Consider the following 22,119-nt stretch of genomic DNA (forward strand, 5'->3'; position numbering starts at 1 on the left):
AGATGTATTATTCAATAAACTGACCTTGATTATCGGTATCTTTACTTCACGATTATTAAATATTTCATCGCTTTTCAGGTGTGGTTGAGTCAGGTATGGACTACAGTCTACCTGTTTGAAGCTGCTTCCGGGCCCTCCCATGTTGATATTTGACACCACCGGAATCGGCCTTTCAAACTAAAACAGTATTACGCTGTCATCACATCAGAAATGAAACAAAATGAAACTAGGACTTCTTGCACTGTTTGATGGAAATCCCCTTTTTATGTATTATGAATTTACAGTAACTAACAATAATTGACGTTAACCTTTAGCTACAAATTAACAATAGCCTAACTATATAACTAACAAAAATTCTGACGTTTTAATTCTCAATTGCGACTTTATATCACGCAATTCTGACTTTATATTACGCAATTCGAGTTTATATCACGCAATTCTGACTTTATATCACGCAATTCGAGTTTATATCACGCAATTCTGACTTTATATCACGCAATTCGAGTTTATATCACGCAATTCTTACTTTATATCACGCAATTCGAATTTATATCACGCATTCTGACTTCATAACATGCAATTCTGACTTTATATCACGCATTCTGACTTTATATCATGCGATTCTGACTTTATATCGCATTCTGACTTTATATCACGCAATTCGAATTTATAACACGCAATTCTGACTTTATATCACGCAATTCTGACTTTATATCGCATTCTGACTTTATATCATGCAATTCTGACTTTATATCGCATTCTGACTTTATATCACGCAATTCTGACTTTATATCACACAATTCTGACTTTATGTCCCAAAATTCTGACTATATCACGCAATTCTGACTTTATGTCACGCAATTCTGATTTTATATCACGACTTTATAACTCGCATTTCTGAGAAAAAAGTCAGAACTAGCCTATAACAGTTATCTTCGGAATTGTATTCCGCGGCGGAAACGAGCTTCCATAATTGTATCTTGTTTTACCGTGGAATCAAAATAATCAACTGAATCCTGAAAAGGCTTTCTATTTGCATTAAAAGACTTGAATCGCGTAATTCACTACACTAATTAAAATACTACATTTTTAGTTTAAATTATATGGGACACAATTAAGTTAATGTTCTGCGTGTGCTTTATGCTATTTGTAAAAATCTCGGAACTGCCGTGTGCTTGTAGTACGTAGACTTTCAGCACGCCGTACACGATTTATGATTTCTAAGTGACTCGGATAATCTCACTCCACAGACTCTCGTTCAGTCAGTCAATCCTCATGATGACCCTATCGACACAGACTCACAACAACAAACGAGCCAATCAACAGGCGGACGCTTAGCAAACGAGGTCCTTGAAGTACACAAGTTTATTAACCCCCATATGCACAAAGTGTATCATATAATTTAGTAGAACTAATTTATGCGAATTAATATATCCAAAGCTAAATTAAATATACTTGCACGCCTTCTTTATTAGCATAAACATGTAATGTGTGAAACAGTCATCCATTGCCCTGTTTGACAGGACGAGAGAGAGACACAAGCAAATTAACTAATGTTTAATTAACTACTTGTTAACGTTAATGACTAATTAACTACTTAGTAGTCCATGGTTGTTATTAATTGCCGCGGTGTCATGCATTTTTTCTCTTTTGAAAAGTTTAGTATCGTTTTTTGAGAGCATTTGGATTCGTGTTTTGAGAGAGTTTATGTTTGGTTGTAGTTTTGTGAATGTATCCGCCATATCCATGTAACCGGAATCATGACTGATGCTCAGGGAAGCACGGGGAGCTGCAGAGGTCAGACTTTATTAGTTTTAAAAAGTTTTAAACTGCATAAAATCGTATTCCTTTTGGGGTGGTTACTGGGATTTTGTGACGGTTTTCTAGCTAGTCTAAGATGGAACGAGCTAGTTATTAGCTGGTTGACCTGACATGTTTCACCAACCTGTTTGACAACATAATAAGAGATTGCTGGTTTAACCTTCTAAAGCATGACATATAAAATAATAGTCAGAAAAAAAAAAAATAATAATTTTGAAATGGAACAGTTTAATCTTTACAAATTATTAAAATCTAAAAGTTTGCATATGGGTTTTGTGTTTTGTATTATACTTGATATATACCAGGCTTTTAGTGTCATATAGTGAGAAAATGGAGCTCACACCCAGAGGGGAAAAAACCCAGTTTTATTCAGAGACACAAACTGAGCAAAAATACACATTTGCTGTTATTTATATAACCAAAATGTAAAATGAGAGCGTGATAGCTTGTAATGTAAGTCAATAAGGTCTTAGCAAACTACACATGTAAACATTCCTCAAAATCGTATTTGAAAGTAACATTTTAACAAGATTGTTCTCAAATGATGTATGGATAATCAAGGAAAACTTCAAAGTTACTTCAGTCCAGTAAATGTTCATCTAACTTACTAACAGTATAAGTTTTTCCTCTGTTTAATCAGTAAAGATTTTTCAGTAAAAAGTGATTGTGTACCACAATCTGACAGGTGGACATTTTTAGAATTATACTAAAAGCCTTTTACTTGCTAAAAAAAAGTATGAATTATCAATCAGAGGGCAGAAGGTATGTAGTACATTGTGTCCAACAGGCTTTTTCAGCAACGTTTTGATCGAAATTCACATATCAAATTTGATACTGTAGGCTTTATAGGGTTAAGATTGGAGCCCCATTTGGACCAGCTAAAAACCGGCTACTACCTGTGATTAATAAGGTCACGTTTGTCTTGTTCCTGTTTAAAGGTTTGAAGAACGAGGATGGGTATGAAATCTCCATCCCCTTTGAGGAGGACAACCTGGACGAATCTGGTTTCTGTGATCAAACTGACCACAGTTTCAATGGTATTTACTCCAGCCATGTTGTGACAGTAATATGTTTGATTATTACAATTGATCTCTACTCTTTATTGTCTTCTACAAATCGATGCTTCTGCAGAGTCGGTCTCAGGTCAGATTCCTCCTTGCAGTTCGTACCTTCTGATTACCAGCCTCCGAGCACAACTGCAGATTTCTTTGGAAAAGAACTCGTGGCTCCAAAAACGCATTGAAGATCTGGAGGAGGAGAGGGACTTCCTGCGCTGCCAACTTGATAGATTCATTTTCACCACCAAGAGTCAAGAGAGCAATGGCACAATGGGAAAAGGTAGTTTGTACTTGTGCAAAGTAGCGTATTGTAATGTAATAATCCCATTTTATTAAGTTTCATCTTTATTCTTTTATGTAAGAATCTGAAGCAGATGCCATGCAGCAACCTACCAGTCAGAAGCAGTCCACCAATTCAAAGCCCCCTACCCGGAAAACACCCACTCCTCCATCACACATGATGACACGCTCTGGAAAAATCCCTGCACGCAACCAAAAGCGCAGTAGAAAAAACAGCTAATTAGCTTCTACTACTATTTTTTTTTTTTACTCTTTTATTAAAATCACTTAAAATTAAAAATCAGTTGCAGTATCACTAGCTGCGTTTACATGGACCCCAAAATCCTTTTTGTAATCGGACTAGTAGCACAGTCGGAATAGAAAAGTCACATGTAACTATGTCAGTTGTAATGAATTGGCAAAATTTGATTAAAATTTCATTGGGATTGTAAGGGGTGGTTTAAACCTTTACCTTGTCCTCTTGATCGGATTGAAAACGGAAAGTAATGTGCATGTGCAATGACATAGAAATGACACATGATGCATGGAACGAGCTGTCTAAAATTCTCCTTCCTTTCATCATCTGTTGAGTGGTGTAGGACAACCAGACCTTGCTTCAGACTTTCATTCCCAGACACCTTGTTTTAGGCAAAGGAAGAGGTGTTTTTACTGCTTGATATATAAAGCAGCACGGCAAAAAAGCTTTGTGTTCATCGTCTCCTAATTAACAGATAAATATTAAAGGGTTAGTTCAACCAAAAATGAAAATTATCCCATGATTTACTCACCCTCAAGCCATCCTAGTTGTATATGACTATCTTCTTTCAGACAAACACAATCGGAGATGTATTTAAAAATATCCTTGCCAAAAAAAAACCCTCATCCATCTATCATAAAGTAATCCATACGGCTCCAGGGGGTTAATAAAGGCCTTCTGAAGTGAAGCGATGGGTTTTGTAAGAAAAATATTTATATTTAAAACTTTATTTACTATAATGACTAGCTTCCGGCAGACCGCCACAAATTGATGCCTACAACCGAAGAGTATCCTCTGACCTGATGCATGACGCAATGACGAACGTGGAGGCGCAGAGGATAGAGCAAGGAATTAGAAGTCTAAAACGATAATTTATAAAGAGAAATGTTGAGGATTTCGATATAAGAGAAGAGGAGCTTGAGTTTGTTGCACAACCCTTTTTGTTTGAACCGCGAGAGTCAAATAAATATGGATTTTTTAAAAAGTTTTAAATATGAATATTTTTCTTACAAAAAAGCATCGCTCTTCAAAAAGCCTTTATTAACATCCCTGAAGCCGTATGGATTATTTCAAAATTACTTCAAAATCTGGCCCCACTTTCACTAGCATTATAAAGCTTGGAAGAGCAATGATATGAGCAATGATATTTATAAATATATCACGGATTGTGTTCATCTGAAAGAAGATAGTCATATACACCTAGGATGGCTTGTAAATCATTAGATAATTTTCATTTTGTGTGAATTATCCATTTAAGTCTGCTTTTTAAAACAACGAAAAGAAGCTATAGTATGAGAGCGCGCAAACAGCGGGAAACTGTATATTTGTGTCAAAAATTCTGTTCAGATTTAAGCTTGTGACATATAAATGTGCACATCAACCCGATCACTTTATTTAGCATTCATGTAAAAACTACGTTCAAATTCATCAATAGGAATTAATTCTTTACAATTGAAACAAAAGGTGTCCATGTAAACATAGCTACTGTTGCTTTATGCTTCTGTAACAGTAAAATTTTACCATTATGTACTATTCTAGTTTTTGTAGATACGATTTTTTTGTGTATTTTCTGTATTCGTTTTAATTTAAGTTTTATTAGTTTTGTTTTGTGTTTTTGTTATTTTTATTAATTTTTTATTCTATATAGTCTTTGAGTTTCAGGTTTTCGTTTATTTGGGTTTTATTTTTTTTATTTGGGGAATGTAAAATTTATCAAGGGAGCGCAAAATCATTTAAATATATTTTTTTCCTTTTAGGGGCTCTGTAGAAATGAAATACATTTAAGTTTTTTTTTATTTCAGTTAAAGGTGCTAAAGAGGATGTTTTGTTTTATACATTTTTGCAATATTACTTGAAACTGTCTTTACTAACTGATAAAAGACTATTAGGTGCACTGAAAGTAATAATATTAATATACATCATCTGTGCACGAGGTAGGGCCTTAAAAACATCAGCCAATAATTTGTGTGATCATCGCGTAAACGATTGGCCCTCTGGCTTGTCAATCACTGTCATGACGTTCCTTGTGAGAGACGAGCGCGGCTGCACACACTCCACAGGCGCCGCATGCAATGTTTTTGTCAGGAGTAACAACTGCAGATCATGAATTACCTGCGGTGAGTCCGACATAATGAATCCACTAACACGACACAGCGAATGCCGGTGGTAAACACTCGTGTTCCAATACTCCTGTTTTGGAAGGTGTTCCCTTGAAATGAGCTGTGAAGGAGGGGGGTTGTTCTTACAGTCTTTAGTTTCTCAGTCGTCGAAAACATCCTCTATAGCACCTTTAATGTTTATTTTATGTCATGAAAATTAATTTATTTAAATTGGATTTTTTTGTTTACCTCAGATCAAGAAGGAGAGGAGGTGATTGAGGAGGAAGAGTATATAGCAGAAGAAGATTATGTGGAAGAGGAGCAGGTTACAGATGATGATGTTGGCTATTCAGATAGTAAAATCTCACAAAAGAACCATTCAGGCAGGCTGAATTGCCAGACGAGAGTGAAAAGACGACGCGTTTTTCGTATAGCGCGAAGCATGGAAAGACAAAGAGGTAAGAAAGTCTCTGTACACTTCAAAGCAACTCTCTATATTTCCAAACAATATTTATTACAACTTTGTTTGCAGTTAAAGACCCTGCAGGTGTTCTGCTTCGCTACAATAAGATCCTTGTGACCTATCAGAAGCTGAAGAGCATGTCTAGAGCATTCCAGGTCCATGGGGTTGACCGAAACACCGTGGCCTCCACCACTCCTATCGCCGAAATGCTTTTGGTTGCTCCTGAGAAAGTGTCTGAGGTTGGAGAGTTTGATTCCTCCAAGGAGAAGCTTCTGGATTATGCGAGGCGCTGCTATAAAGCTCTTGATGAGGATGCTCACGCTAAGGTGCAGGCCTTGAAGAAGAACAACCTCTTGCTGCCCATTTCATACAGGTTCAGGCACTGAATTTCCAACAAAAAGTATTCCTTTTTGGGAGGAGCACCATGGAGTCCATTCATTGAACTTTTATGGACTGTTGTTTTTTTTTTTTTTTTCTTCTCTCTGTCTTTTTCCCTACCTCAATTCTAGATCTACACACATTTGGAGTGAAAAACCCAACTCTGTGCCATTTAATGATGGTATTTATTCAGTTAAAGTGTGTAGATTGAAAGAATTGAATTTGGACAAATATTGTACAGTTTTGGAAATTTAAGAGAAAAAAAGTTTTTTTTTTTTTTTTGTATTTGAAGGGTTGCCTGTCTTTATTTTGTATCTGTGCTTAATTTTCTTTATATATGTAAAGATTGGAAATCGTACTCCTTAAATGTAAAGGACTTTGTCTTGTTTGAGTATATAAGTTGGGGATCACATAAGGTACCTCTTCTCTTTAGCATCCTGACCCTTGTGATCACATTTGGACAATATGAGTCAATATGAGTAAAGATTAATGTATAAAAATAAAGTTTTCAGCTTGATACCATCTACCAAAAAAAAAAAAGTGCTCATAAATCATCTTCAGACTTTCTTTCTAAACTTTTCCTTACTAAAATGTTAATGATAAAGGAGCACATTATTCTTTAATATGTGTGCATTTTTTTTTTTTCATGCATATCCTAGTGATGAGAAACCCCAAAACAAAACAAAACAAAGAATAGTAGTTATGCTGTGTTCAACATCTGTCAGCCATTGAAATCACTAGGGCAGAAGTGTATTGATGCCTTATTAAAATGACTGTGCACAATTTTTAGCACAAAAAAATTGTAATTGACAAAAGTGGAAAGATGATTATGTATATAAAACAAGGTATTTGATAGCAGAAACATTGTTTACTTTTGTGCAATTTTGTAAATTTTGGGTACTAGTCCTACTCAGGAGATTACAAAGCAAACCATGAATCTTAAAGATTGGTTATTGATTTAAAATATAATTTATGAGAAAATGTTTTGTTCATAGCACTTGTTGTCTCTGTTTACTAGTTCATAATCTTCCTTTAGTGTGCCTTTATAATAACTATAAACCTAAAAAAGTGTTTATACTGTACATCATCGGTTTATTGTCAATGGCATTTTTGTTGTTTTTTTCTTTTGTATTATGACTCCATTTCAAAACTGTACCCTGCTGTTATTAAACATCTTATTGTATGGAAGAGCGCATCTTATAGTCATTTCTGACATTACATTACACGTCTAATCTAAGATAATCAAAGCTAAACTGCAAACGACTGATGGGGAAAAAACAAAAAACACTCTTTCCCCAGGCCTGTAGGGGCGCACACCTTCACCGCCCTTGTTCAGAGTGACTTTTGCGGCTGTGAAGAAACGTTCAGCATCCGCCAACGCGGAATGAGCGGTTAGCTTCTTTGGCCGAGACGGGATAGACTTCAACACTGTTAATAATGACAACTTACAACATTTGATTATCAGGGAGATTATCTTAAAAGCAAATATTCGTATTTAAGGGGTTTAATCATCTGTATTGCCGACGCGAGCCTTTCATTGTTATCCTGCGGCGGTTCGAGTTAGCATTAGCAGCTAACAGCTCTGAAGCAAAGCGTGTATTTCTATCTCTTCACATTTTGCGTGCATTTTGCGAAACTCTGTATGCTGGTGTAACATTTTAAAACATCTGTATTTTTGTAGTCCGTCCCTTGAAATTGCGTGTGACTATAAGCGAAAGAGCGTGTTAACCGAAGTTTCAGAGTCTGGGTTAGATCAAAACACCAGGATGTCTGATTTTGATGAATTCGAGAGACAGCTATCTGAAAACAAACAAGGTGAGTATAAACATGCACCATTGACTTTAGTGAACATTAATCACTTGCGTAACATCATATCATAATAACTAAACATATTGATGCTTACGGAAATGAAACTCACTCAGCACTTGAAGCATATTGGTTGTTTTATGCTTAAGAGGAGAAAGACCTAGAAAGCTGTTAATAGGCATAAAAATTTGAGAATTGGTAATTGTTGATATTTATTGTAGGATACGTGTTATTTAATTATTCTGTATTTGAGCTCGCTTTGGGTATAAAGGTGTCAAGTTCAGTTTACTTAAAGTCAACATGAAAGTACAATTATGTAATAATATTTAAGTGTTATAAATGATTTATTCGTGCACATTACTTTTTTTAAAATTCATGTGCGCTTGTAATCCTTAATCAAAATAACATCCCCTCCCACTTGAAACGACATCCCTTCGCTGATGACGTGTTTACTGGCTTGGGGGCGGGACAACCTGTCACTCACATGAGATCACAGCAATAGCAAACCACAAGGATCCAATCAAGTTCGGCCCTTTTTTTTTTTTTTTTGCTGATAATCCGATATGTCACAATAGGAAAGAACAGACTATTGCAGCTTCCATTTCATGTTGACTTTAAGTCTTAATATTAGGGCTGTCAAATGATCAATCGCATACAAAAACAGTTTGAGTTTGCACAATATATGTGTGAGTACTGTGTAATTAATATGTATATATAAATACATACAAATTAATGTATATATTTAAGATAAACGTTATGTACAAAATATTTTTATTTATATAAATAAATATACTTGTACATATTTCTCAAATATATACATGAATGTGTTTGTATTTATATATACATATTAATTACACACAGTACACCCACAAAATTTATTTTGTATGTGATTAATCATTTGACAGCCCTACTTAATATTGTAATAATATAGTACATTCATGACTGATTTTTTTTTTTTAAACACACCTCTAAAATAACTGCTGAGAAAGTTTTATATTTGAAACAAACAGCTCACTTGAAATTTTTTGTAGTGATTGTCCCAGAATCGACATGCCATTAAAGGTGCCCTAGAATTGAAAATTGAATTTACCTCGGCATAGTTAAATAATTAGAGTTCAGTACATGGAAATGGCATACAGTGAGTCTCAAACACCATTGTTTCCTCCTTCGTATGTAAATTTGATTTGTGCAAAAGACCTCCGAAGGACAGGCAAATCTCAACATAACTGTGATGTTAACAGACTGTGACGCAATAGTCGGGATCTTTAATATGTACGCCCAACAATATTTGCATATGCCAGCCCATGTTCAAGGCATTAGACAAGCCAGTATTAATGTCTGGAGCTGCACAGCCGAATCAACACACGTTATGCAGGTAAGCAAGCAAGGACAATAGCGAAAAATGGCTGATAGTGCGATAATAACTGACATGATCCATCCATGATAATATGATATATTTAGTGATATTTGTAAATTACCTTTCTAAATGTTTAATTAGCATGTTGCTAATGTACTGTTAAATGTGGTTAAAGTTACCATAGTTTCTTACTGTATTCACGGAGACAAGACTGTCGTTATTTTAATTTTTAAACACTTGCAGTCCGTATAATGCATAAACAACTTCATTTTTTATAAATCTCTCCAACAGTGTGTAATGTTAGCTTTAGCCCTGTTAGCCACAGAGCATAGCCTCAAACTCATTCAGAATTAAATGTAAACATCCAAATAAATACTATTACATGATCTGATATGCTGCATGATGAACACTTTGTAAAGATCCATTTTGAGGGTTATATTAGCTGTTTGAATTTATGCAATGTATTATAGAGTTGCGAGCTTGGGGCGGGGAGTGCGAGCATTTAAAGGGGACACGCAAAGAAAAGGCGCATTTTTAATTATGCCCCAAAATAGGTAGTTAAATTGAATAATAAAAAATATGGGTATTTTGAGGTGAAAAAGGGTTCTAGGGCACCTTTAAAAGCTTTGACTTTATTGTCTTGTATGTAACTGATGATAAGCTTGTAACTGCAGGTTTTGTATGTCTACATTGTTGTCAGATCACCTGCCATTAGTGACACATTCTGTATTCTGTTTGTAAGTTTAATTGAGTTGCAATAACTTCCTGTTTTTCCTTTTTTTTTTAACCCCTCTCTCTCTTCCGCACAGGTGACAGTCTAAATGGTCATGGTGGGTATCCAATAATGAGGTCCAGAAAAGCACACACAACCTGTCTCTTTCCTTTACCTCTAATCTTCCTTTTTTCCCTAGATACTCACTGTGAAAAACTGAAAATCTACATAATAGTGTGCCAAATCTTTCATTCTGTAGCTGGAATGGGCTTTCTCTTCTTGTTCCTTTCTCTTTTTTTACTCTATGACTCGTTTGGTAATCACAAAGTTTGGCCGATCTTACGAAACGATCAAAATTTGATGAAAAGTTCTCAACTAGCAGAATACAAAAAAGCATATTTGTTTCAATTTGTGACCAAACTATAAATATTCGTATGAAAAGTCGCCATCATGTAAAACAGTACACAGATTAGGCTTTTGCGGCAATTTTTAATTTTTTGGCTTTTTTTTTTACGTTGTGAAACATTAGTAAACCATAGTAAATCGGACATTATTTATTTAGAGCTGGTTGATTTAGTCGGGCCCACACACAACAAAAATGATGTTTAATTCTTGAGAAAATCCTCAATCAGTCTTGCTGCTTGACTAAAGCTATAGGACTTCCATCCTGTTTTACCCATGTATGTAGTTCTTATGCTCAGTGTTCAGTAAAACACTCGGATCACTTGTTTGGAGAGGTTTTTGGTAGAGGTCAACTGATAGTGGGTTTTACCGATAACTTAGGTTGGACTATACTTGTCGATAACCAATTAATCAACCAATAGTTTTTAATATGGATACTGGATAAAAAAAAACAAAAACAAACATAACATTTCAAGTAAAACAGTGCTGAACATATAACAAAAAAGCAGTACTGAACCATGAAAATGCACTAAATGAAATAAATGTATAAATATGAATATATTTATAAATAAATATTGAAGTAAATAAATGATGTATTCAAACTGATACAAAATGTAACACTAGTCTAAAAATGTATTAGTAAATGTTGAAATTAACAAAATAACAATGAACAATACTTCTACAGCATTTATTAACCTTAGTTAATGTTACAAATGGAATCTTATTGTAAAGTGTTACTACTTTATATAAATCCAAACAGTTGTGCTTAAAGATGGCCATCTTTACATATCTACGCACAGGCCAGAGCACTGAAATTACATAAATGTATATTACATGTATAGTCTCTCACTTTATTTGCTTTTATTTTAGAATCTTGATGATTTTCTAAATAACTAAATATGTATTGCAGTGTTGATTAAAAACGAACTCGCGGATGGCAAAACATGTATTGAAGTTTTCTGTATTCATACCATTTCATGTCAAAATAAACAGCACCCTTCTCAGCCGCTCCAGCAACGGACGCAAACCAGATCAACTATCAACTACCAATTGTTCCACCAATCAGCTATCATTGCCAATTAATTGGCAAATCTGATGAATCGGTCGACCTCTAGTTAGACTTTTGATAAAAAGACTACAATAGCCTTAAATGCCATAAATTTCAAATGCTTTGAAATATCAACACAAAATTTGGCCTAGCTGCAGTTGACAGGATTGTGTACAAACCCAAATGGTTTTATGCGGATAGTGGTTCACTTTAGCCCTGTTTTTAAAGGCCTGTTAAATATTTATTGTAAAAAGAATATTTGTTGATTGATTTGATTCTCAATTAAAACAACATTACTGTAAATAATATAACCAAGGACACATCTGTGGTACTACTTTATCTGGGAAAAAAAAAAGGTTAACGTGGGGACAGACAGAGTGCTTACTTATCACTATAAGCTTGAATGATCGGGATCGGTATCGGCCGATCATGATGTCAAGAAATCGGTAGTCTGTATCAGCTGCAAAAATCCTGATCGGAGCATCCCTACTGGTTTGCTTCAGGAGCCTGTAGCTGTGTCTAATTTTTTTGGATGTTCATATTTTTCATTTCTTCATGCTGTCTCAGAGCGGGACAAAGAGAACCGGCACAGACGACGCAGCCCTTCACGCAGCCGCAGTCGAGAGAGGAAGAGGAGGAGCAGAGAGAGGAGAAGCAGGGAGCGCCGTAGCGACAGCAAGGACCGCCGCCATAGACGCAGGTGCGAGGGAATGTTGTAACATGACTGTCATCATTGTTCAAGGCTCAACAATAAAGATTGCGCCAGTTGGTGTACAAGTATTCGTATTGTTGAGCCCTGGTGTAATAGATGTTTCTATTACAATATGAGTCAGTTCATGCTTTTTAATTATGCTTTTTCTTGTTAATTGACGTAGTTGAAATTGTCTGAATTTAAAACTGAAGTAGTCAGTTTTAAGTGCACCGTAATCAAGAATAAAGCAGGATGCACAGTAAAATCATAAGTCCTGCTCTTAAACCTCATTCAGTTGTTTGTGTACTGTGACTTAAGCTACTGTAAAGTAGCTACATGTCAAACCCTGTTCTTAAATGTCATTTCAGTGATCAAATTCAGAATCAACCCCAAGAAAATGTCAGGTAATACTGCAGATGGGCTGACCCAGTTTTACTATTTGTTTACATCTTACAAATCCATCTTGCAAGTGTTTTGATTCTTTGAAGGAGTTTGTGAGATGAATTGCTACTCATTGTTTCTGCATTACAAGCCTTGTCTTTGTGTGGCATTGTTATGCTCGTGTCATATTTTTTTAATTAGTGCTAACTGTAACAGTTACAGATTATTATTATGATTTTGATTTAAATGAATGACTTGGCTCTGTTAGATAAAAATAAAAAGAATAATCATCATATTGTTGAGTATGTAATATACCAGTTAGATAGAAATGAATTAACTTCTTTTCTTTTTCTCTCTGCCTTTCTATAAATCAGCCGTTCACCTCAACGGGAGAAAAAGAAGAAAATTAAGAAGTACTGGGATGTGCCGCCTCCTGGCTTTGAGCATATTACACCCATGCAGTACAAGGCAATGCAAGGTGAGTCACATGACATAAAAGGCTATCCTGTGTCCACTCATTTTACTCACTTAGTTGGGGTGGGCGAAATACCGTAACGCTGCACAGAAATGTGTAGAAAATTTGATAGCCGTATCAATGACTGTTCAATATTTGCTAGTAGGGTTTTTAATTACTTGCTATAAAATTTCACAGTAATGGCCAAAAGTGATTTCCAGAGTAGATATTTGTTAATTATGACCCTACAAGTTTAATTAAACTTTTGAAATATGAGGAAAATATTTTGTAAGAAAATATTTTTTATAAAAAACCCACACACTTTATTTATCTGACAATTATTTGGAAAAAAGGCAAACTACAGCTACATGTTTTATTTTATGCATAGAAAAACAAAAAGCTCAGGAAAAAGCATATATTGATGATAATATAATCAGTTATTAATATTTAGTAGTAGCATTGTTATGATACTGGAATTGCTAACTTCAATACGATACCTTGAAAAGTGTCGATATATATGTCGATAGACATAGATATGTTGCATAGATATTTTTAATATTATTTATTTTTTTGGTCCATCCATTGAAAGTCTAGCCAATCTCTTCTTCTGAAGAGATCACTTCATATAAAGCTTTTAAGCTTTTTTAATGTATAAATGTTGATCAATTACTATTACAATTGTCACAAATATTTGATAACTCAATGTATTTTTTTTTTTACAATGGGGTAATTTTGTTGGAATAGTTTATACACGACACAAGGAAGCTTGATTTCAAATGGTAAATTGTACTTAAAAAATACAAGTAAACAGTAATAAAATAAGAACAAATAAACAAATTAGAACAAAAGCACAAATAAATAAAATAGATTAAAGATACAAATGAAATAGACTGCTTTATTTTTTCAGGTAGATCTAACCGTAATATTCAGGTAAGAAACTGAGTAAAGGATCAGTAATTAAATTTAAAATAGCATTGGATAATCTTCATTGTAAAAATGAAATACAGATTAATCAATTAATGTTACACAATGTAATCAGTCAAGACAGGAGTAGTAAGTGATTTTCTCTTTTTCTTTTGTTGTTTGATTAACATTAACATCATAGAGAGCGGCACATTTATTAGGCTGCTGTCCCTTTAAGACCTGACGCATGCACGGGTTCAAAATACTGTTACTGTTACACATTCTTCCTGAACTGTTTATGACTGTGTTTACTTAATACTCACCAAAATGGGCATTATGACATTATTTTTGACCATTAATGCGTGTATTTGACCATTAATAAGCCTTGGAGAAAAAAAGATCTCATTTTGGCGCTTGTATGTCAGAGGCAGCTGTGCACTTTGGATGTGATCACAAAATCTGCAGGAATGAGTAGAGTTATGCGCAATCCCACTCCGTAAAGTCTACGAGCCTTTACAGACTTTACAGACTTTAAATTCAGACCCGGTCAGGCAACACTATTTAACCGGACTGAATGAGAGGAGGTGAGTATCAACTTGTTGTCCGGGGGCGAGAGCAAGACAGCGCAGTATCCGTGTATCTAAAATGCTGAAAGGAGTATTGGAATAGTTTCAGATATTTCAGTAACGACACATAACGAAATATAGATATTTTTGACAACACAAAATAAAAGTTATTTTGTTGTGTGCATAATTTTTTTTGTATGACAGCCTGGCCAAAAACGATGTCCACACAGTTTGGCATGTTTCATTGCATTATTACAAATAAAAGAATTGACTGCAAGCACATCGAAGTAATATGATTACAAAATCTTTTAACAAATTTTTGATAAGTAATGGGTGAAGATTTCCATTTTTCTAGGCCGGACATCACTTTTTTTGTCTGCTACTGTATGTAGTGGACAACTAAATATTATCAACTAAATATTTCCCATATCGCCCACCCCTATCAAGTATTGTTTATTCTCTCCCTCTCTTTTTGTCTGGCTTTATTTTAATTTTATTTTTTGTATCTTCCTCAGCTGCTGGTCAGATCCCTGCTACCGCTTTGCTGCCCACCATGACGCCAGACGGCCTGGCAGTAACGCCGACCCCGGTGCCCGTAGTGGGCAGTCAGATGACTCGCCAGGCTCGCAGACTTTACGTTGGCAACATCCCATTTGGCATCACAGAGGTGTTGAATGAACACTGTTCACACACTAGAATTACACTGCAGGGCTTTGGAGAACAAATTCACACAGAGAACACTGGCACAATTAGATGTGTTATACAGAAACATATTGGATATTTAATTGTACACGCTCATTTCCCCTATATTCACATTTCTTAGAAACACTTGATTTTTGAAATCAACCCAAACAAACACACCCCTTCCTCCTTTGCTCCACCCCCAAAATGCATGAATACGCAATGCAAGGGTGGATCATAGTTTATCATAGCTGAAAAAAAAGAGGGGAAGATGGCCAATGAACGACAAGGAAGAACAAAAAAAAAGAGTGTACAAGCAAGAGGTCAACCAGCTCCAGGCAAACAACAACACTCAAAACTGTCCTGTTACTATAGCTAACATTACACAACAGCATATCTTGGTTATGTGAAACATAGCAAAACCTACTGCTGATTGGCTACAAGTGTGTAGTGGTGCTCGGTCCGATCCGCTTAAAGTTAATCTTTAAAAATACTAAAGGATGAATAACACTTTTAAATGTAATATTTAACAAATCTCAGAATACTGTGCATTATAATGTGCTGCCTGTCAATTGTGGCATTTTATTTATTCAGAAAAACCATAAGTATACACTTATTGTTCTTAACATTAAAAATAATGATCTCTTTTTATTACCAGTTCATCACTTTTTAAAAAAGCATGAATGTCTTTGCATTATATAACACCCTTTTTCCTCCTCAGGAATCCATGATGGACTTCTTCAATGCCCAGATGAGACTCGGTGGTCTGACTCAGGCCCCAGGAAACCCTGTCCTCGCCGTCCAGATTAACCAGGATAAGAACTTTGCTTTCCTTGAGGTGGGTAACACCTGTAGACACTGACTTATATTGCCTATGAATATTCAAGGTTGCATTACAATTTACAGTTTTCCTCCCATTAATTCTTCAGTTCCGATCAGTGGATGAGACCACGCAGGCCATGGCATTTGATGGCATCATCTTCCAGGGGCAGAGTTTAAAGATTCGCCGGCCGCACGACTATCAGCCGTTACCTGGCATGAGCGAGAACCCCAGCGTTTATGTGCCGGGTATGACCACTTTTTCAATTCCCTCTTTACTCTAGGATCTGAAATACAACAAACGTGACTTGTTTCTTTTGTTTGTTTGTTTTTTATTACAAATGGCTGATTTCATTCAGCGTACATTTGTATTACATTCTCAGTTCTCATGTGAATGTATTTTGTTTAAACTTGACCCTAAGAAAATGAGTCTGTTACTACGCTTGTACATTTCAAACCTATCATTATAGTCTAACGCTCTATTATTCTCTTCCTTTTCTTCTGCCAGCCAGTTGTCTGTTAATGTATGTTTTCCATCTGCTCCACAGGTGTGGTGTCCACTGTTGTACCAGACTCTATTCACAAGCTTTTCATTGGAGGTTTGCCGAACTATCTCAACGACGACCAGGTTGGTTACAAATGGTTTCTGGTAGAAAGTCTATATAACGCATATATTTTAGCAGAGGAGTGTTTTAGCATATTTTATCAGATATTTTTTAGATAGAAGAGCCATGAAAACATTTTGCTCCCATTTACTGGAAGTACCAAAAAAGAACAGCATTTAGTGAAACTAAACTGCACAAAATAAGGAAAGTCATAGTGAAATAATGAGCTAGTAGCATAGATTGTATTATTCCTAAATACTATAACAGCTAACAGTAATATGTCATAAGGTTTGCCCAGCTTTGTGCTTGTCTTGGCTGTGTGTGGCTCTTTATTCTTTGCATTTCCTTCCCAACATGAGAAATGAGCAGCTGAAATTGAATTATTTTTAAAAAGGTCCCTGATCATTTCTATTTGTGTGGTACATTTCAGGACAGATTGTTTGAAAACCAGGTAATATATGCATATTTGACACTAGAGCAAATTCACTGCAAAAAAAATGTGTAAATGGTCAGGAAAAAGCTAAAAAAAAAAAAAAACTTTAATAACGTTTATAAGTAAATTTACAAGTTAATGTTTTTTTTTTTTTTTTTACTTTTTTCCTGCTTTTGTTAGTAGTAATGTGTAGGGGCTGGGCGATCAAAATGATAAATATTCAATATAGTCTTTATGCGTCAAAAGCTGAACAAATCAGCACTAGTCATTTGAACCGCTCCACATGGACATTTATCCGCTCGGCTCGAAGTTCAAATGGCAGTGCAAGCTTACTTTAACAGATGCGTTTACTTGCTCATCGGTCTCGGTCACACGACCATTAAACTGCGCTGTGAGATCCAGTGAGAAGTGCTTGAAAGCCAGATGAAACAGCGCTGACAAACAGGAGAAAAATTGTGCACAAAAATACAGTCAGAATTAAGGCTTTTCAGTCTACAAATCGCCATTTACCATGGATTTACTGTAGTTACACTAACTGCACCATGGTATTGTGGCAGAAATGTGGGATATTCATGTCAAATTTCATTATATTAGTATTATAGAATATTGTAGACATTAAATGTATTAAATGAGTAATAAATATAATTACAGTATTTTTTGTTTAAAGGGTTAGTTCACCCAAAAATGAAAATTCTGTCATTGAAATCTGAGACCTTTCTGTCCCTCCATAGACAGCTACGTGACTACCACTTTGATACTTCAAAAAGTTCATTAAGAGATCATAAAACTGAGTTAAGCGGTTTGATCCAAATTTTCTGACTTGATTGCTTTATATGATGAACAAATTTAGGCTTTTATTCCCTTGTAAATTGTAAGTAATCAGCGATTATAAACGGAAACTCAACTTCGCACATCAAGCAGTTGCGAGAACAAACCGCTTGCCGAAGCTCAAACGTGCTGCGTAACACATGAATAAACCTTCATTGGTTCTCACACATGTCAAGCGAACATGCTTGAGCTTCCGTTTTCCAAAACTGATGTGAGTTGATGAATGTTTATGTGAATATAAGCCTAAATTCAATCTGTTCATCATATGAAGCGATTGAATCTCTTCAGAAAATTTAGTCTTAACTGCTCAGTTTATATGGATTAGTTTTATAATCGCTTTACTTTTAGAAGCATCAAAGTGGTTGTTATATAGCTGTCTAAGCTCTCAAATTTAATCCTAAAGATCTGTATTTATGTTACAAAGATGAACAAAAGTATTACAGGTTTGGAGGGTGAGTAATTAATGACAGAATTTTCATTTTTGGGTGAACTAATCCTTTGTTGTGCATTCATACTAAATGTATTTAGGCTACTGTTTCTCATACAAATATCACAGAAACCATATAGTTACAGTTTACCATGGTATTAAGGTGGTGTATATGCATGATTTTAACGGTGGTTATCATGATCTAAAAATGTATGCTACTATAGAAGACCAATGGTTAATTTGAATAAAGCACAAACAGTCAGAATATTTAACTTTTAATATAAAATAGGTTGTTAGAATTTTTGCAGATGTTACGGTTTTTGTTTGTTTGTTTTAATGAACATATATTTGCATCTGCATCCCAAATACTAAGCTACTACTACTGTCAACACAAGCTCCTCTCAAATGTGCATTTCTAAGAGACAAAATTGCAAACTGTGCTGAAGATACATGCCATCAAACCGGTTTCATGACTTGAAACAATATCACCAGTTCGAACATGAGGAAACTAAGAATTTTGTTTTTCTATTAAGATATTTATTTTATGGAAAAATTACTGGAAAAGTGTAAAAATTTCAAAAACATGAAGTGTTTGTCATGTTATGACAATAAGGAGTAGTTTAAGACCACAATAAATGGTCAGGTTTCTACAACTTTGACTTAAGAGCAAACATCTGCCTTTAAAGGGTCATGAAACCCCCTGTTTCAGCACCAGTCAGTTCTCACCAGTTTTGAAAAATGCTACAAAAGTGGCCGTGGTTAGCTGTGGAGCGAAGGGGAAAAAGGGGAGACGGACGACACGGCACTGGCTTTGATTCAGACAATTTTTTTTCGCTCTCATGAAAAGCATCAAAGCTTCCCACAAATGGATGCTGCAAATTACCATAACGCAACACAATATACACAATGGTTTTGTAGGCTCGCCAAATTACACAAATACACACATATCCCGTGACAACTTGTTCTCTGCATCGAAAATACATATGAACACGCTGTTGCATCTTTAACTTTTGAGGCTTATTTTTTTAGCGTTTTATAAGCCGTTTAATCGTTTAAAGGGCCATAAAGACTGGTTACACTCACAGCGTGGATGAATCGCGTTTGTGTCAGACTACTTATGCGACGCAGAAACTCTTACAAAGCAAAAACACTCATTTTTTATCAATTTATGCATCTTTCGTGTATGCGATTGCACTGTTTGAAGCGCCAGTCAATAGGAAATCAATGCGTGATGTCGTGAATAATTAAGCAAGGCATCTTTTCACAGGATTAGGACACGCAGTCTTATGAAAAATTGAGACACTGATGAATCATCGATTTACTATAGTAAAAGAAAACGTCACATCATGTGACATTGACACAAAGACTAATTTAAACCCGGAAGTTAAAATTAGGGCCAAAAAAAATAAAAGTGAGCTAGATTTCTCCTACAATCAAAACTAATGAAATTTAGTAACGAAAATCTCTGACAATTTGGTTGGTTTAGGGTTTCATGACCCTTTCAAACTTGAAAGAATGATAGATTTGACATTTATTGTTATAATTTTCGATATCGACTGATATGAAAAATTTGATTTATTGTAATATTTTTTTTGTATATATCGCCCAGCCCTAGTGTAATGTAAAATGTAAATTTCTTTCTTCATGTATTCAGGTTAAAGAGTTGTTAACCTCTTTTGGACCTCTCAAAGCCTTCAATTTGGTTAAGGACAGCGCTACCGGCCTCTCAAAGGGCTATGCTTTCTGTGAATATGTGGATGTTAACATCAATGATCAGGTGAGTTGGCATGGTTAGTGTTTCACTGAATCCATGGATTTCAACATATTTAGCCCATATATTAACAAAGTTAATCCGTTAATATTTCTTCCAGGCTATTGCGGGATTGAATGGTATGCAGTTAGCAGATAAGAAGCTGCTGGTTCAGAGGGCAAGTGTAGGGGCCAAGAATGCCACAATGGTAAGAATCAAGTTTAACTTGAAATAAAGTGTATTATTTTACTAATTTGAAGACATTTTATACAAACAAAACCTGGTAAAATTCCTGTGTGGTTCAGTCAAAATTTTAATATTGTTTTTGAAAGTCTTTTATGCTCACCAAGGCTGTATTTATTTGAGCAAACACAATATTATGAAATATTCTTACAAATGTAAAAATTTCTATTTTAATAGATTTCAAAATGTAATTTATTCCTGTGATGGCAAAGCTGAATTTTCAGCATCATTACTCCAGTCTTCAGTGTCACGTGTTCCTTCAGAAATCATTCTAATATGCCGATTTGCTGCTTAAGAAACATTTCTTATTATCAATGTTGAAAACAGTAGTGTTGCTTAATATTTTTATGAAAACTGTGATAGATTTTTTTTCAGGATTTTTTGATAAAATAAAAGGTTCGAAAGAGCAGCATTTATCTGAAGTAGAAATTGTTTAACGTTAAAAATGTCTTTACAGTCACTTTTGATTAATGTAACCTTTCTGAATAGAAGTATTAATTTTCTTTAAAAAAAATAAAATAATAATAATAAAAACAAATGAATAAAATCTTACTGACCCCAAACATTTGAATGGTAGTGCATTTGATCTTGATATGTGCATGCTGTTCCAAAAACATGTTTGTTTGTTTGTTTTCTTTTCCCTAACCCTTTCTAGACGAGTATAAACGAGACTCCGGTCACGTTGCAAGTACCAGGGCTGATGACAAACTCCATGATGCAGATGGGCGGTATCCCTACCGAGGTCCTGTGCCTGATGAACATGGTGGCTCCAGAGGAGCTCCTGGACGACGAAGAGTACGAGGAGATTGTGGAGGACGTCAAGGAAGAGTGCTCCAAATACGGCCAGGTCAAGAGCATAGAGATTCCCCGGCCTGTCGATGGCCTTGATATCCCTGGAACCGGCAAGGTAAGCCTTAGCAAACCAGCTCAAGTGATGGATGGCCATGGGCTTGGGTCAAACTCGGCTGTTTTTCAGTCCTTGTATATAGTTGCTGATTAAAGAACTTTGACTCTGAACCCTCCAGCAATGAACATCTGCTAGTCATACACAAACATACACAAACCATCTCACACAACAATCTGTTTTTTTTTTCCAGATCTTTGTGGAGTTCACATCGGTTTACGACTCCCAGAAAGCCATGCAGGGCTTAACGGGGAGAAAGTTCGCCAACAGGGTGGTGGTGACCAAGTACTGCGATCCAGATGCCTACCACCGTCGAGACTTCTGGTAGAGGAAGAGAGCAAGATAAATGGGATGGAGTAGCAGCTTTGCGATAATAACTCGTAAAAAAAGAGAGAAATTGAGGCAGAGATGACAAAGGGGGAACATCTTTTTTTTTTTTTTTTTTTTTTTTTTTTTAAATGCTTAAAAAAGCCAAAAGTGAATGTTGTTGTTTTTTTGTTTTTTTTTGTTTTGAGGCTTAAATTAAAAGATGATTTGTGAGCAATTATGGGAGGGTTTTTGCTTTTGTTTGTATTTTAAGAATATTAGCAGGAGATATTCTGTTATACTGATTATACTTATTCTGTTAATAAAATTGTTACTATTTTTTAATTGTACACTGAAACAAATTATATAAAAACGTGATTGTTGACCATCAGAGAAGATGAAAGAACTATAGGTACCCAACCAAATGCGGAAATTTGTTCATAATCGGC

The 22,119-nt window shown here is 35.3% G+C and overlaps 2 protein-coding genes across 3 annotated transcripts; both read left to right on the plus strand.

The window, feature by feature from the left end:
* Positions 1-1,707: 1,707 nt before the first annotated feature.
* ccdc106b (coiled-coil domain containing 106b) lies at positions 1,708-6,362 on the plus strand. Its single transcript, XM_067361603.1, is given in 7 exon segments — positions 1,708-1,731; positions 1,734-1,797; positions 2,760-2,858; positions 2,953-3,159; positions 3,242-3,398; positions 5,763-5,971; positions 6,046-6,362. Coding segments are annotated over 7 exon segments (1,077 nt in total).
* Positions 6,363-7,717: 1,355 nt separating this feature from the next.
* u2af2b (U2 small nuclear RNA auxiliary factor 2b) lies at positions 7,718-21,818 on the plus strand. Of its 2 annotated transcripts, XM_067411121.1 has the most exons (14): positions 7,718-8,169; positions 10,327-10,347; positions 12,247-12,379; positions 12,739-12,774; positions 13,126-13,229; positions 15,190-15,341; positions 16,077-16,193; positions 16,285-16,423; positions 16,723-16,802; positions 17,210-17,230; positions 20,122-20,244; positions 20,339-20,425; positions 21,116-21,367; positions 21,558-21,818. In XM_067411121.1, the coding sequence occupies exons 1-14, from the start codon at positions 8,121-8,123 to the stop codon at positions 21,690-21,692; spliced, it is 1,449 nt and encodes a 482-aa protein (XP_067267222.1). In that variant the 5' UTR covers positions 7,718-8,120; the 3' UTR covers positions 21,693-21,818. The 2 variants fall into 2 exon arrangements, with proteins under 2 accessions (XP_067267222.1, XP_067267223.1); XM_067411122.1 differs by lacking the exon at positions 17,210-17,230.
* The last annotated feature ends 301 nt before the right edge of the window (positions 21,819-22,119 follow it).

The sequence above is a fragment of the Chanodichthys erythropterus genome, chromosome 15 (assembly GCF_024489055.1).
Source record: "Chanodichthys erythropterus isolate Z2021 chromosome 15, ASM2448905v1, whole genome shotgun sequence".
Classification (NCBI taxonomy): domain Eukaryota; kingdom Metazoa; phylum Chordata; class Actinopteri; order Cypriniformes; family Xenocyprididae; genus Chanodichthys; species Chanodichthys erythropterus.

Excerpts from the sequence above, each read along its gene's own strand:
- u2af2b (XM_067411121.1), top strand. The coding sequence starts at position 8,121 with ATGTCTGATTTTGATGAATTCGAGAGACAGCTATCTGAAAACAAACAA. Across the intron at positions 16,424-16,722 it reads CCCCAGCGTTTATGTGCCGG|GTGTGGTGTCCACTGTTGTA; the intron begins GTATGACCACTT and ends TCTGCTCCACAG. Across the intron at positions 16,803-17,209 it reads ACTATCTCAACGACGACCAG|GACAGATTGTTTGAAAACCA; the intron begins GTTGGTTACAAA and ends GGTACATTTCAG.